General features: G+C 36.0%; 1 protein-coding gene across 1 annotated transcript in view; it reads left to right on the top strand.

Moving 5' to 3' along the window:
* Window positions 1-11,543, top strand: part of FILIP1 (filamin A interacting protein 1) — a 136,187-nt gene extending 124,644 nt beyond the window's left edge. Inside the window, exon 6 of the mRNA XM_004390157.2 lies at window positions 7,761-11,543. Within this exon, the coding sequence (XP_004390214.1) occupies window positions 7,761-7,801 (41 nt within the window). The 3' untranslated portion in view covers window positions 7,802-11,543. The remainder of the gene's footprint in view (window positions 1-7,760) is intronic.
* Window positions 11,544-16,023: the final 4,480 nt, after the last annotated feature.

Raw genomic sequence — 16,023 nt, 5'->3', positions numbered from 1 at the left:
TCATTCAGCAAATCCTGCATATTCTAATCCCCTAATATCTCTAACAGCTGAACCCACCTTTCTATTCTCCCCCACCCCCCAACACACACACATACACACTGTCTGAGTTGAGGTTTCAATTACTTCTCATTTGGATTACACTGATAACTCTTCTATCTGATCTCATACTCTCCCATTTCAAAACTCCCTGCTTCATTCTTCACTCCATTCTCCAAAGTGAAAATTGATCATATCACTCCTCAATTTAAAAACCCAAAGGTTCCTCATTACCTACAGAATACAATGCCAACCCCTTTGTATGGCACTCCAGACTCTCTATGACCTGGGCTCTCTACCTCTCCACTCCTCTGAGTACCTTTCTCTTGTCTGGACCCCTGCACCCCAGGCTTACAGGATTGCTTGCATATTGTAGCTTGCCACCCTTCCTTAACTTGCTCACCTTGTTCCTTCTGCCTGGACTGCCCTTTCTCCTACCTATCTTTCTGGTGATTGTGTTCTCTGTTTAAAACCTTTTTTAAAAATTGCCTCCTCTAGGAAGCCAAACTATTATTTTAGAATCTGTCTTGGGGTTTAAAGGTCTTTCCATTGCTGTAAAAAGCTTGGTATTCACTGTAGAGAAACAAAACCAGAGCTGAAGGATGGCAGGAAGTTGGGGAAGAAAGAAGTGTTTTTGTTTCCTACCTTTTTTCTGCAGTGTAAACCTGTGAGAATGACACAGAGGGAACTGACAAATCGTGTGTGGAGAACATGGAGGTAAAGAGATGGTAGAATTAGAGGAAATCCAGGTGCTGCTGTTCTGGATAGTGTAAGTTACTTCTATTTCCCCCCAAAGGCATGATGGCACATAGTAGATAAAACAGCCAAGAGTCCTGGACTGGGGAGTTCTCTCCTCTGAAGCCATGGCAGGTGTGGAGACTAAGGGGGACTGAGAGCTCTCTGTGAGGTATAAACACACTTGAATGAATTATGAATGGCCCTTTCTTCACCCTCTTTGACTCCCCCAGAGCGGCACGAAGGACATTTCAGGAAAGAGAAAGTTGCAGGTGATTTGTCACTAACTTCAAGTACATGAAGGACCCTCTAAAATAGGGCATAAAGGGTCTCATTTTAAAGGACCAAACAACAACAATAAAAAGCAGGACTTTGATTTAGGATAGATATCAAGGTGCACGTTCAGAGAAGGGGGATTGCTGAAAAATGGAGTAGTACTCTCTTCTGCCACCAAAATGTTATGTAATGTTTGGCAAATCACCTTACCTTGACTTATGGTTTAGCATTTAGTAATAATCTGTTATGAGGCCGGTATTCCTTCTTACAGCCATAATATGATATGCTTTGCTATTGTTTAGTAAGCTTAAAAGACACTGCTATGCTTTTTTAAAAAGAACTAATGATTAGTTGCTTACCTGGTAAAAGCATTTTTGACCTCTCTACTTGTGCTAATGATGTGTACATATGATGAATAAAACCGCAAAATCACAGAGCTCATTAGAGCTGAAACAGATCTTAAAAATCAGGAAGATAATTATCTCTATTATTAAAGATAAGAAAACAACAATAACAAAACAAACCAAAAATAAAACCAACCAAACAAGAAAAACCCTGATCTTAGAGACATCTAATTATCTTATTAATGATGAAGCCAGGATCAAAAGTCAGGTCTTCAGTTTCTCCCAGTTCAAACATTGGTTCATGTAATAAACCTACTTCAAGTGAGCAAAGTGTATATTCATAATAGACTAAAACACCCACACTCACTGGGCCAAAATAATACTGCCAAAGAATTTTGAGATCTTGAGATATATACATAGAAACTGTAAGTGTAAAATTTCTTAAACAGTGCTTTGTTGAATACTGTTGTCCTTATCTAAGAAGCACAATGACCTCAATTTTCACAGGTTACTTTCCATGCTAAAGACTTAGATCAATCTAGGCATTTAGCATCTGTGTCCAAAAAAAATAAGAATCTGAGCATGCTTGGCTCATATACTTATCTGTTTTTCCATTATCTATTTTTTATTTATAATTAATGTTATTTGTGGGAGAACTATTTCAAATTAGTTTGTATTGGGAAGTAGAAATCTATATGGGAGATAAGGATTAAACCTGTTGCTGTTGAGTCAGTTCCTACTCCTAGGCTGTAATCTTTGCAAGAGCAGATCACCAGGTGTTCTCTGCCACAGAGCAGCTGGTGGGTTTGAACTACCAACCCTTCAGTTAGCAGGCTGAGTGCTTAACCACTTTGCCAGCAGGGCTCCAGATGAGGATTCCAAACGAAAAATCGAATCCACTGCCGTGCAGTCGATTCTGACACATAGCGACCCTATAGGACAGAGCACAACTACCCCCATAGGGTTTCCAAAGGTTAGCAGCCAAGCACTGTACTACCAGGGTTCCTGGATAAGAATTCAGGTGCTTCTAGACAGCTCATAACTGTGGTTGCTGGTAACTCGTGCAACCTGGGAAGGTAAGGGAATGATTTGATCTGATGATGGGAAATGTTTTGGAAAGAATCAAATTAACTATTAGGTGGTTGAGAAACCCCACGAGAGTTTATATCATCTGGTTCAAAAGTTTCCCGGAGCAAATGACAGAACTGATTAGCGGAAGTATTTTTAATCAGCTGAGCCGAGTCCAAAACAAGAAATACAAGTCCAAGTCAACAGAGGAAGTTTATTGAACTTCCTATTTAAAACAGATGTTTTATCAGAACTCTGATTAATTTCTGAATGTGATAATAACAGTACTTAACCCTGAAGCAGTTTGTGAAAATGAGAACCTTAAAAGTAACAATATCTAGGTACTACTACTTCTAAAAGGTGTATAGAACGTAGGACATTTTTGAAGGTGGATGAATTGCCCTGAGAGCAGCAAGTTCAATGCTGGAGTTTGATAGCTGGTAGAGGGAAGAACAGCACTGCCCTAAGGTGGCACTATGCTCTACAAGCAGACCACCACAGAGCATGGGATGCAGGCCATAAGCCACCCAAACTGATGGAAAATCCAAGAGGAAATGTTTTATATAACATGGGGGGCAGTCTCCCTTGGATAAAGCAGTCCTCCATTGCCGATGCAAAGTCCTGATGTAAGTTGAACTTCTGCTATGTTTTGTCTTAGGTGTGTGAACTTAGAGGCTAGTTATTATAGTGATCTGGTCTCATTTACTAGAGCAGATTTTAAAAACTCGGAGAGCTCAAGCGTTCCCTTGCGGAGAGTTTGGCAGAATATAAACATATGCATTGCTTGGGAGGGAAGCATTGACTTTCCAGGGAGTACATCTTTCCTACCCCACAGCCAAGGAGCTCTCCTGAGAGGATTTAGAATTCCAGCTAACTGCCAGGTTGCCCCACTTTAGCACTCAAGAGACAGTCCCCACAAATTTCTCTCCAAATCCCATCTGGTGCACATAACTTTCGATCTCAAGTCATCTGGCTGGCCAGTAGTTCTGGAATACCACTCAAGGATGATGAATAGTAAGGTCAGAAATCAAGTCAAGTATAATTAGGAATGGATAATATACTGAACTTCCTTTCCATGGAAGTTATCTAACAGCTAGTGTAATAATTAATTCATAAGCCACATCATTGCACAATGATGTCATAATAACAAATAATGTTTTTAATGTGTTACCTAAAATTTCTTAAGGAAGAATCATCAAGATAACACTTGAGAGAAACATACAAAGGAAAATGTCTGTAAATGTGTTTTGTAAGCTGTTAATGCCAAAAATACATAGAAATCCACTTTCCCCATGTTTATACGTGTAGTGAGATTTAAGGTTTTTTTTTTCTTCCCATTAGCAAAAAGTAGATTAGTAAATGTTAGTAAAGCCCCAAATTTAAGAGCATTGCTATTTTGAATTTGGTAATAGAGAGGGTGACACATGGGGTCACCATGAGTTGGAATCGACTCAATGGCCAAGTGATTTGGGTTTTTTTTGTTTCTTTGTTTGTTTGAATAGAGATGGTAATTAGTTATGGTCTTTGGTTCCAATCTGCTTGTTAAATACTCTACAAATGACTGATGTCAGAAAACTGGTATCTGTAAAAAGAAAAACATTATTACAGAATTATACCTGATTTTACCAAAGTCACTTCAGAGGCCCCAAATGACCTATATTTGGGTCTTATTCTGGGATGAGATGAAGGACAGTAGGAGCTGGAACGTAATTTGCTCACTGACTTTATAACTTTAATACAATGTGTAACATTATTGTATTAAATTTTAAAAAGACAGGATGAGACTTGGGAATGCTAGTACTTTTTTGGGGTAAATCTACTACTTTTTTTTTACATAAAATAATGACGTTAATCCCCAAAGCATTATTTTTGTTTTGCTAGTAATCATGGACTCCACATGGATCAGGTAGCTTTGCTGTCTAACAAGTCACCACAAAATTTAATGGCTTAAGTTAACATGTTTTATTCCTCACAATTTTATGTATTAGCTAGTTCAGCTGAAATCTGGCTAAAACAGGTAACTTTTAACTAATAGAGCCATTAGCATATAGATATTGTCTCACTATTTCTAAAAACAAGGTGAAATATGTTTCCATGTATATAAAACAAAGTACTATGGGCTTAATTATATTCTTTTAAATAAAGTTTATGTAAATTATGCACAAAAATATTAAACACCATTTTTTATTATTAAAGTAGAATTTACATAAAACAAACTGTTTTCTGACATTGTCAAGTATTTCTAAGACATCTTACTTAATGATATAATCTGATTAATGGGATTAGAATATATACCATTCATGGGCTGCCAGTTTGTTAATTTAAACACAATAAAATGTACTAGTTCATTCAGACCTTGTTTCTTCTATGGTATGGAGCCTTTTGCCATATGTATTTTCAGCAAATACTAATTCTGAAAAGCTATTATTATTACGGAGAATGCAAAATGCTAGGATTAAGAGGAGGTAACTCTAGGAATTAAGAGGTTTATACACTCAAAGAGAGAAGGAGATATTGTGGCAACACAGAATGTTAGGCCTGCAAGAGGCTTTACAGATAAGCAGAAACTCCTGGTGATCTACTTCAGAAAAATCAGCCACTGAAAACCCTATGGAGCACAGTTCTACTCTGACATACATGGGGTTACCATGAGTCAAAGTCAATGTGACAGCAACGGTTTTTACTAGTCTAACCCCTAGATCTCGTAGTGAGGAAACAAAGACACAAGTATTCTGAATTACATCCACAGTAAGAATAATTCTGAATTTGAGTTTTTTAAACTTATGTTTCCTATGCTTTGTTAGGGGAGGAAAAATGGAGAAGATTCTTTAATTCTATTAGGGAGCTTTGAGAGCTAGACCTTCTTTATATTGAAATCTACTACAGAGATTAAAAAACAGAAAGAAAGAAAAAGTAGGAGAAAATAGCATTTAATCTTAGACCCTGATTTTTTTTTCCCAGACTGCTAACCTTTTGGTTATCAGCCAGGTTCTTTCTTTTTTTTTAATTTTTTAAAATTGTACTTTAGATGAAGGTTTGCAGAGCAAATAATTTCTCATTAAACAGTTAGTACACATATTGCTTTATGACACTGGTCAACAACCCCACGACATGTCAACGTTCTACCTTCTTCGACCTTGGGTTCCCTATTACCAGCTTTCCTGTCCCTCCCGCCTTCCAGTCCTTGTCCCTGGGCTGTTGTGCCCCATCGGTCTTGTTTTGTTTTATGGGCCTGTCCAATCTTTGGCTGAAGGGTGAACCTCGGGAGTGACTTCATTACTGAGCTAAAAGGGTGTCCGAGGGCCACACACTCTAGGTTTTTCCAGTCCTTTTCAGGCCAGTAAATCTGGTCTTTTTTGTGAGTTAGAATTTTGTTCTACATTTTTCTCCAGGTCTGTCCAGGACCCTCTGTTGTGATCCCTGCCAGAGCAGTCAGTGGTGGTAACCAGGCACCATCCAGTTGTACTGGATTCAGTCTGGTGGAGGCTGTAGTAGTTGTGGTCTATTAGTCCCTTGGACTAATCTCTCCCTTGTATCTTGTTTTCTTCATTCTCCCTTCCTCCCGAAGGGGTGAGACCAGTGGAGTATCTTAGATGGCTGCTCGTGGGCTTTTAAGATGCTAGATGCTACTCACCAGGGTAGAATGTAGAACATTTTATTTATAAACTATGTTATCCCAGTTGAGCTACATGTTCCCTGAGACCATGGTCCCCAAAGCCCTCAGCCCAGCAATTCGGTCCTTCAGGGTCATAGAGCTTCCATGACCTTGCCTTGTACAAGTCGTGCTGATTTCCTCAGTATTGTGTACTGTTAGACCCTGATTTTTAACTACACACTATTTCAATTAATTTTTTGCCTGACAATGTTTAAATATTTCTAGGAATTGAAAGAATTTAAGGAAATTCTTCAGAAAATTGAAAGAAGTTTTCAATGACAAATATAAGATGATTTTTAAGGGTTTCTGTTGTAGCGAAAAATTGCGTGTCTTAAAACTTTGTAAAATCTTTGTAGCCAAATATTCCTAAGTATAAGAAATTTATGTATTTCATCTTAACTATGCTTGCATATCTGTTATCTCAAATTCAGGCCGAAAGGCTGAAGGAAGGAATGGAAATAGTTCCACCTAGTGGTCAGCTTTTCATAAATCTAATGAAACCAATTAAGAAAACATTCTCTTTTTTGATAAAGAATCATCTACTGTACATAATTAGCATGAACTTACAGGATCATGACATAATCTAATTTAATTAATGTTTACTTAGTTGTTAGCTACTTAAGTAAAAATAAAATTTAAAGTTGGTATTTGAAATTAGAGCAAAAATAATTGGTAGAAATTTCCTCACACCATTGATAAATCCTAACATAAGTTTCTGTGCTCCATGGCATAACATTGGCATATGTTGTCAGAGAGGTAATATATTTCTCAGGCAGAGAAACTAGTTGAGGTATAGTTATTTTCTTTCATTTGCTCTGTATAATCTCAGTAATGGCAGGACTCTGTCTCATTTTTGCTCACCACTGTAATTCCATGCCTAGAATGGTGCCTGGCATGTAGTAGGTCCACAATAAATAGTTCTTGAATGATCAAATGAAAAAATGATGATGATACAAATTCATGGAGGCATAAAGGCTAATATAAAAGCAAAATCTATCAAATAAATGTAAATATTAAAATCTATAATGTGACTGGACTGTTCTAATTATTACCTCAATATGTTTTTTATTTACATTTATAAAAATAAATTTAAGTTTAAAAGGACGTACAGAAGGTTGACACTGGCAGAAATGAAGCAGTGAGACACAAATGAGTCATCTGGATTTATTGAATTCTTAAGAATAAATAATGCGGATATCCTTATTAAAACTCAAATCCCTACACATAAAATAAGAAATTAAAAGGGTATAAATATTTTTCAGAACAGAAAGAATGCTATCTGGAGAAAAGAGTTACTTCTAGGAAATAGTCTAGTTTCCCACTATGGGACATGTAAGTAGTAATTACTATCATTTTGTTCAGTTATTTCCTTTGGTAAAAAATTGACTTAATATTGTTAGAATATTAGACATGGTTTCTAAAGGGCTTTAAGAATCTTGGAGATAAAGCACATATGCTGATAAAAAGTTACCTTAGTAAAGCACTGCAGGAAAAGCTACTGGGCTCATGTACATATCTGTTTTTGTTTGTTTTGTTGTTTAACATCCATGGTCTCCTATTGAAATGATGTGTTATTGATCCTCACAGAAACTACTAATTTGAGTTCCAGTTTAATTGAAAATGCCATATCTTTCTTTTCTTTATAGAAAGCATCATTATTCACCAGTTACGTATGAACTCCAGATGAAATGGTAACCAAGCACATACTGGGTGTGTGTACTTCCTCTGGATCCCTATGAATGGAGAGTATTCCTACAGCCCTCCATCATCACTAAGGTCCTCCATGCTACTGATCACTACTGGAAATAATTTACTACTTCCAGTGAATTTTTTTTTTGAGGGTATAATGTAAAAGTTTAAAATGGCCTTGCTGATATGAAGATAGATAGCAAGAGCAATTCAATCTTTGCGCCAAAAGAATTTTCTCTTCCTTTTGCAGAGCTTTCAGGTCCATGGGCACATGCTATGTAATTTATTTTGATAATACACTTTGTAATGTGATTTTTTTTCCCTAAAATGTTTCCATTTTCAGTCTGTGGCACATATATCTGTAGAATCCACTGTCAGTTCCTCAAAGTGTTGATTTTTTTTTTTTTTTTGCACTCAAAATGGTAACATGTAATTGTTTTCATTTATCAATTTGTTATTTCTGATGGAAAGAAAGTACAACATTCTCTTTTTCCTGGGGTAAATTCAAAAGGTAAAATTTAGAAGCAGGAAATTCTGGAAGAAATTGTATTATTGTTTGTATAATACTATGGTTCTGATGATGGTTCAATACTAACAAATACTCTACTTAAGAGCTTAATTTTAAAACCAAATTGTGAAGCTGCTATTTCGGGTTTTCTGTCGCCAAAATCCTGGATGAATTGATTTTCACATGGAACAAATTTATAAAAGGAGATGTGTGAGTTTAACCCATAACGGTTGCAGGAACAGTTTCAGCCTGACAGCTTGGTTATGTGTCTATTTGCATTATTTACTTCTAAGTACACGGGTAATAAGGACGGTGATGTCAAGATTTTCTCACAACTTACCCACATGAATATAAAAACTGATCTAGATAATGTCAGCATTAAAAAAAAATCGCCAGTGGCATCCTAAGATAGATGCATTTTTTCTTCTTGATAGTTGATGATTTTGACAGATCTTTAAAACCACATATACCAGGATGTTAGAGAATATATTCTTTAAAGATTAAAAAACAACAAGATATATTACTCAAATATCAACGTAAGAGCTTCTTTAAATTTAGGTTTATGTAAAAATGTGCATCTGAAGCCTACTTGAAACCCTAGTAATATAGTTCTTTTTTTTTTTTGTCTTTGTTAATGTGGACTGTTTTCAATAAACTCTTTAAAGATAACACCAAGACAAATTAACAGTTGACATATCAGTTTCTGAATGCAGAAATCATGTAACTTTACAGAGATTAAATAAAGAATGCTTTTGAGTGTCACAAGGAAAACTAAAAGCCACACAAGAAATACTAATGGCCTATAATCTCCAGTCTGCAGGCTACACCTGTGTCCACAGAGGGGTGTCCACACTGAATCTCTGGAATAGAAAAATTAATGTTGGATTTCCTCCCTATGTACCCTGGGAAGGTTTTCAAGTATACTTTGTGAAATTGGTAAATCATATTCAGTATGTATTATAAATTAAATGAATATGTTTAATGTTAAAATTATTTTGAATTTTCGTAAGTAAAAGAAATGCTAGAATAGTCTTGTCCTAGCTTGAATGATTGTGAAAGCATCACATAACCTGCAGGGCTTTTGATTACTTATTAAGAATTAACTAGAGTGTGTATGTGTTGAGATTTTTTCAATTATTGTTACTGGGTTTTGTTTTCCAAAAGTGCCGAGCTGTAATGGCATTTTCAATTGTAAAAGGGCTTTATTTAGTATTGTTGTATTTTTTGACTCACGGTTAAGTTCCTTATTTGCCAAAGTTTATACCTCTGATGGAAAAATATTCTGAAATATAACATTTGCAGCAAATAACCTTTTTCTCAACTTGTGGGAATATTATTTCACGAATAGTGAAAAGTACAAGATTTTAAATACTTCTTGACTTTGAATTTAACATTACAAGTAATTTATGTATATTTGGATCTGAAGTTGTTTTTCTCCTAAACTTTAATGAAATTTGATACTTGCAATGAAGAAACGGTAAGAATGACGGTGCAATCGGAGTCATCTGATGCTGAGCCTTTTTTTGCCCAAGCTATGTTTAAGTACTCTGTTTAAACCCAAATGGGATCTGAGTGACAGATGACTAAAAGTAATTGGATTAATTTTAAAATAAAACAATAGAATATGCAAAATTAACAGAAAACAGAAAAACTGAAGTTAGCTCCGTATCTAATGAATAAGCAAACAAGTTCATAAGTAGGCATATCCCAACATCCACATTTAATTGAAGAAATTGACCCACATGCAATCTTGGTACCATCCTAGGCTCACATAATTTCTACATCATTTTATTGTAAATATATATCCAATCATCAGTCTGAATGAGAATCATTTTTTTAATGGAATAATTGGAAATGTTTCCTGAAACTTTATATTTTTTAAAATATAATCATAATCAGTGTTTCCAGCTCAAGGCGCCACAATTGAACTAATCCATATTTTCCTTGTTTCTTTTTTATGAGGGTGCTTTTTGAGGGTATCTTCTGCAGACTTTAAAACACAAAACAACTAGTTTATGGTATGGAATATCTAATTTAAGCATTAACAGAGATACCAACACTACTGAAATAATTCACAGCTTCTAAAAGTTGGTGGCAGAGTAAGCTTCTAAAAGCTGGTGGCAATGTAAGATCTTTGTGTCCTTTCTCCTTATGCTGTGCTTGGATTTTCCTGAATATGATTAAAAACATGGCCAAAGTGCGACCTGCTCATGAATTTGATGTGAATCAAATCTAAAAATAACAACAGTGTAACACGGAAATTTAAAAAAACCACAAATGGCACCTGAAGCATATGTCTCCCTCTGTACCCCTAGAGCTATGTTTTTGCTAAAAATAGTAATTAGAAAGTAAAGAGGAAAAACAATAAAAATTGTTGCAATAAATTTATAAAAATTGGGAGAGTTTGGTGGAAATAACTTTGGCTTAGTGACCATTAATATTTTATTTTCTTAAATTTTCAGCATCTGCTCCATAACTACAAGATGTGATGATAACTGTGTTACTTAGGGAAAATGCTGTAGATTTATAAATTTAAACAAAAATGTTAAAGATGCCATGACATTTCTGGTGTTATTTTTGGATATGTTATTTTGGGAGTTTTACCCTACCATTGGCAGATTCTGCTCTTTTAATAGTGCAGATGAGTGTTTATTTAATTTAGATTTAAAAAAAAAAAAAACAGGCCTTAGCTTCTTCAATGTAAGAGGCATACAGTGTGATTATATATTCTTAGAGTTTTTACAGGCTTAGTGGATTTTAAAAAACAAAAAAGTATATTGAGTAATTTTGGAAAGACTTTCTATCTTCACAGCATTCTTAATTTTGTCTCATTTGAGTTTTATTAATTACATGAAAAGTTTATTATTTTCACTGAAGCCAACTGAATTTACAGATATGTACTTGTCTTTTATATGTAATACCCTGCTTTCAGTTCTTCACAGATTATCGAAATTACTTAATAATCAAGACATTCTCTGTGTTTCTTCCAAAGTCAACCATGTTTATTAAAATCTCACCAGAGAGTGAGAAAAAGGACAATTGTAATATAAAAGCATTGTGCAATATTCTGTTTTTGAGTTGAAACACAATCTTCATAAAATTAAAATAATTTAAAATGAGTAGTCAACCTTTTTATTTAAACTTGTTTGCTTTAAAATTATCATTTTCTATGGATATAATAACTTTCACTGGGCATAAGCAGAAGCAGTGCAGCAGCTTTGGAGGCAGCTGAAATTAGGTCTGCTTCAAAGAGTCAAGAATCAGGTCGTATTAGAGTCAAAAAGAGGGATGCTTTTCCTCGGAGTTACATCATAGTTTGATTATTTAGTAGGATGAAAATGACAAGACACCCCTTTATCCTCACCCCTTCATCCTCACCAAATATATTGCCAATCAACACTCAGATATCACCCACACTGTTTTCTGCTGTCAATCTACAGGCAGATTTCTTAGTAGAGCAAACATTACTAAGTTTTTTCAGAGTACACAGCCCAGCCTTTTTAGAGGCAATTGGGTAATGGTTCCAGCAAAGTGGGGTGGGCGTGAGGGTGGGATTGTGCTGTGATCCCTTTTATTTACCAGTTCTGCGGCAGAATTGGTAGGCCTGTAGCTACTTCTAGCCCTAACTTGGTTTTGCCTTATTTGGAAACAAAGAAGTGGGTTTTTCCTGTTTATCATTTCAAGATATACCTATCAAAAAATTAGACAAGAAGGCTGTCTAAACCAAGATGTTTTCTGCAGGAGAGTTGCAGATGTTGGGGGTTCTTGAAGGAGCTCTCAGACACTCAATTGGGTCTCTTATGACAGGGAGTGTACCGTATTTGCTCATGTGTTGGTTTTTTTTTAACCATTGTTAGATTAAATGACTCACCTGAGTGGCTTAGTTTGAAAGCTGTTGGTCCAGTCTCCAGGGATTGCAAAAATTGCAAAGGAAGGAAATGTCTCCAGTTTCGTTTCTTTTGTTCTATTTGACAATGTAAAACAGGTGAAACTGAAAGAAGTAGGAGCATCTCCCATCCACTTGTGCTCCACCAACTAGCCCAGGTCTACCCTCTCAGGAAGGAGAGGGAGGAGGAAATGGAGTCTTTCCACCTTCATTCCCTTGAGCTCAGGGATAGAGTCACCTTTAATGAGCAACAGCTCTTCCCTTGGGTAGGGAAACTGAAGCAACTTTCCTGGGCCCCATGCTTATTGGCAGTAGGGCACATTGTACTATACTTTTCTTTTTTTTTTGAGTGTCATTAAAATCCACTTTTGAAATTTGTCTTTAATGATATCCCAAGGAACCTATGAAAGCTGTCAGCACTGAGGCCTCCTTTCAAATGGATTACCTTGGGCAACCCTCACTGACTGAGTTGTCCCAGGCATAGAAACCTGATCTGCAGATAATGTGGTGGAACCCAGCTCCCTGGGCTGCAGTTACCGATAATCAATCCTTGCTTTCTCTTTCTCTCTTCAGGATAACCAGTTGTTCCTTAATCTCCCTTGCATTATCACCCGTATTTTATAGGTAAGTATCTTTAAGGAGAAAATATTTTTCTTTCTCTGCAGAAGCATCTTCCTATTGCCTACATTTGCCCCATTCTGCTTCCAGCATTTGTGTACAACACTGTCTCCCAGTTTGATTATAAGCTTCTTAAAGATATGACTTATATGTGCTTCACAGTGAATACAAGATACTGGATAAATGTTTGTAAAATGAAATATGATTCCTGCTAGGGAGAGGCCTTTTCTACTCTTCCTTCAGCTGCCATTTCTCGTTTCCCCCAGTCTTTACAGCCCTTTTCCATGATCACATTCTCTTTTTCAGTCTTTCCAGCTCTCAGGACATATTTCTTTCTCCTCCTTGAGAACAAGCATATGTTTAGTCAAAGTGACAGGGTATTTATAGGTACCTAATTATTGACTCCTAACCCCAAGGGTTGCTCCTTCTAGGACCAATATTTCAGCCAGGGTACTCTGTGCTAGATCTTCCTTACCAAATTATTCTGGCTGCTGCTGCTTCCCTTTCAGAATCCTCTGTATTAAATAAGTCTCTCAACAATCACTTATTCTAAGGGAAGGCATGCTCTCTCCAAAGACAAAGGGCTCTCACAGTATCAGGCTACCAGATGGTCTACGTTACATTAACAAGACAAGAGTTCATTCATTTTCCCTTCACCATAAAGCCAACTATTGGTTCCCACAAGAAGCACAGGTACAGGTAGGTCGTGTGACAATTACCTTTACAAGTTAACAAACTAAAACCTAGAAATGGAGGGTACCAGAAATCTGTTCCCAGGACAACCGCAAACTGCTGAGATCTTGCTTGAGAGAAAGAACATAATCATGTTCTTTGGATCACGCAGGACACACAGTCTTGCATGGCATTAATATAACTTGCAGTATAAGGTTTATTCTTTATTTTTGATCCTATTCTCTGCTGGGTAGAAAACTACAGTATCACTCAGACCTTAGGACCCATTTCTTCACAGTTTAGAGTTTGACATCATAAAGAGGATGAGGTGTGGTACCTCCTCTGAGTACCTACCTTGTTCACACATCTTGTATGCACTGACCTCATTATATTTCAATTGTTTGTTGGCAAGCTGTCTCTCTCACTTAAATGTGAGTTCACTGAGAGTAGGGTCAGGTCAACAAAACTGAATACCTTTTATGTTCTAGGCACCTTGCAGGTGTTGGAAAAATAGAAGTGAATAAAAACAGTTCTGACCTTGAGGAGCTTATATCTAGTAGGAAAGACAGACGTAAACAGGTATTTTTCAATACTATATGATAAATGCAAGGATAGAAGTATATATAAGTTGCCCTGAGCTCAGAGAGCAGCTGTCAGCTCAGCCTGAGGGGACAGAGAAAAGTTTGTTCAATTTGGCTGCTGGCCTGAATCTTGAAGGATAAGTGTGAATTACCAAGGCAGTTTCAGTGGAAGTGGGGTCTGAAGTCAGGGAGCAGTGGGTTGCTGAGTGATTGGGGTGAAGAAGTGAAGTTAGTCCAGATTATTCTTTCCAGAAGATTCAGTGACAATAAAAATGATGTTGTGGAAGTTTGCTGAACCCCTACCATGTGCCTCACAGTGTGCTAGTCGGAGGGATGTCCTGAGAGGTCTTGGTCTTTGTTGTCACGAATGGTTAGTTTTAGTAGCTAAAAAGCATGTTTCACTTCTGAGGCTCAACAAAAGTTGACTTTCACAGTTAAGTCTATTTTGTGAGGGCCATCCTTCAAAAATATATTGGAGTTATTTAAAAAAAATAATAAGTTCATAGGTAGTAGTGACCCAACTGTTTGAAAAAACAAATAACAAAAACCTTCCCCTCTGGGACTCCCGATAATTTAACACTTGGAAAAATAGAAAAATGTAAGTCTAAAATAAGTATAAAAATAGTCCAAACGTACAATCTATAGAGGATTTACATTTTTTCAGATTTACTTTCCTGTCTCTTAATTCTCATAGAATAAGCAAAGCCTTCTCCCTTACCCCCCTATTTTTAAAATAATTAATTTCACTATAATATCTGTAACAGATGTCAGTTGTCTGTCAATCTAAAGATGGCTACATTATATTTGAAGGAAAGACATTATTTATAATTGATGGCATCTATTGGAAAAATATGTGCCACAGGGATATAATCAACTGAAACATTCTATGGAGCAAAAGTTAGAAGTCTGAGATCTCATTAGAATTATATTCTTTCATTTAACGGAAGTGTAGCGTTACGAGAAATGAAAATTTATTTCCCTCTCAAAACAAAGTTCTTAGGCTGTCTTCTATGGAATTTTGATGTCATTGCTCTTTCCTTTAATGAGACTAACCATTAAGATATCGTTTGACTTGTATTTCTGAAACTGACTGTGATTGTCTAAAAACTTGCAAAATCTCTATCACATCACCAATAACTTCAGTGTGAGAACAAAACTATTTTCTTAAATGCCCAGCTGAAAGAGTTCAATAAATACACTATATAAACATCAGGAAAAGGTCAATTAAAAAAAAACAGATTTTTCAAAATCAGTTTGAATCAATCTCTGATGCAATAAATGCAAGAAATTAATTTTATTATGAAATTCTATTATCACTCTTCTAAGAATCCTCAGATAACTAAAAACGAATAGCATTTATTCCCACCAAAGTTCTCCAAGGTAATCTGCTTGGTTAATTGACTAGGGGGAAAAAGAAAAGTTTTTTTTTTGCTGCAAAAATATACAAGTAAAAATAGTATCCAATGACTGAAAACCATTTCCAGTCACAAAGAAGTTTCTCTTAAATTCATGCTGGTAAAAAAACTATGGCACTTTTCTCAGCCCTCTTCAACTTTCTTAAATATTAAATGTTAAGCTACAGATATGAAATGGTTTGAATATGATCAGAAACTATAAGGACTAAAGCATCACCAAACATCACACAACCAGCCAATTAACCAACCATCATTGGAGCCTAAAACAGTAAAAAGGCCAGTTTCAGTTTCCTCTTCTTAGTTCTTCATGTTATTTGATAGTTATTTTTCATGGCTTAAGATATTCTATAGTATTTTCTCAAGGCTCCTGTTTACTTAGTTCTCTGGCTTAAACACAGCAATTGAACTAAGAAATGAAAATCTCCAAAAGCTTTGTTGTGTTTGCATCCGCTCTATCATTTCGGATTTACTTTTATATTTGGGCACGTGCATTCTTTACACACCTATGTTGACCTGGTAGAATTAATAAACGTTATTTAG

This window comes from Trichechus manatus, unplaced genomic scaffold (genome assembly GCF_000243295.1).
Source record: "Trichechus manatus latirostris isolate Lorelei unplaced genomic scaffold, TriManLat1.0 scaffold00287, whole genome shotgun sequence".
In the NCBI taxonomy this organism is placed as follows: Eukaryota; Metazoa; Chordata; class Mammalia; order Sirenia; family Trichechidae; genus Trichechus; species Trichechus manatus.
Note: the sequence above shows the minus strand (reverse complement) of the source record. Positions and strands in the feature narration are given on the sequence as shown.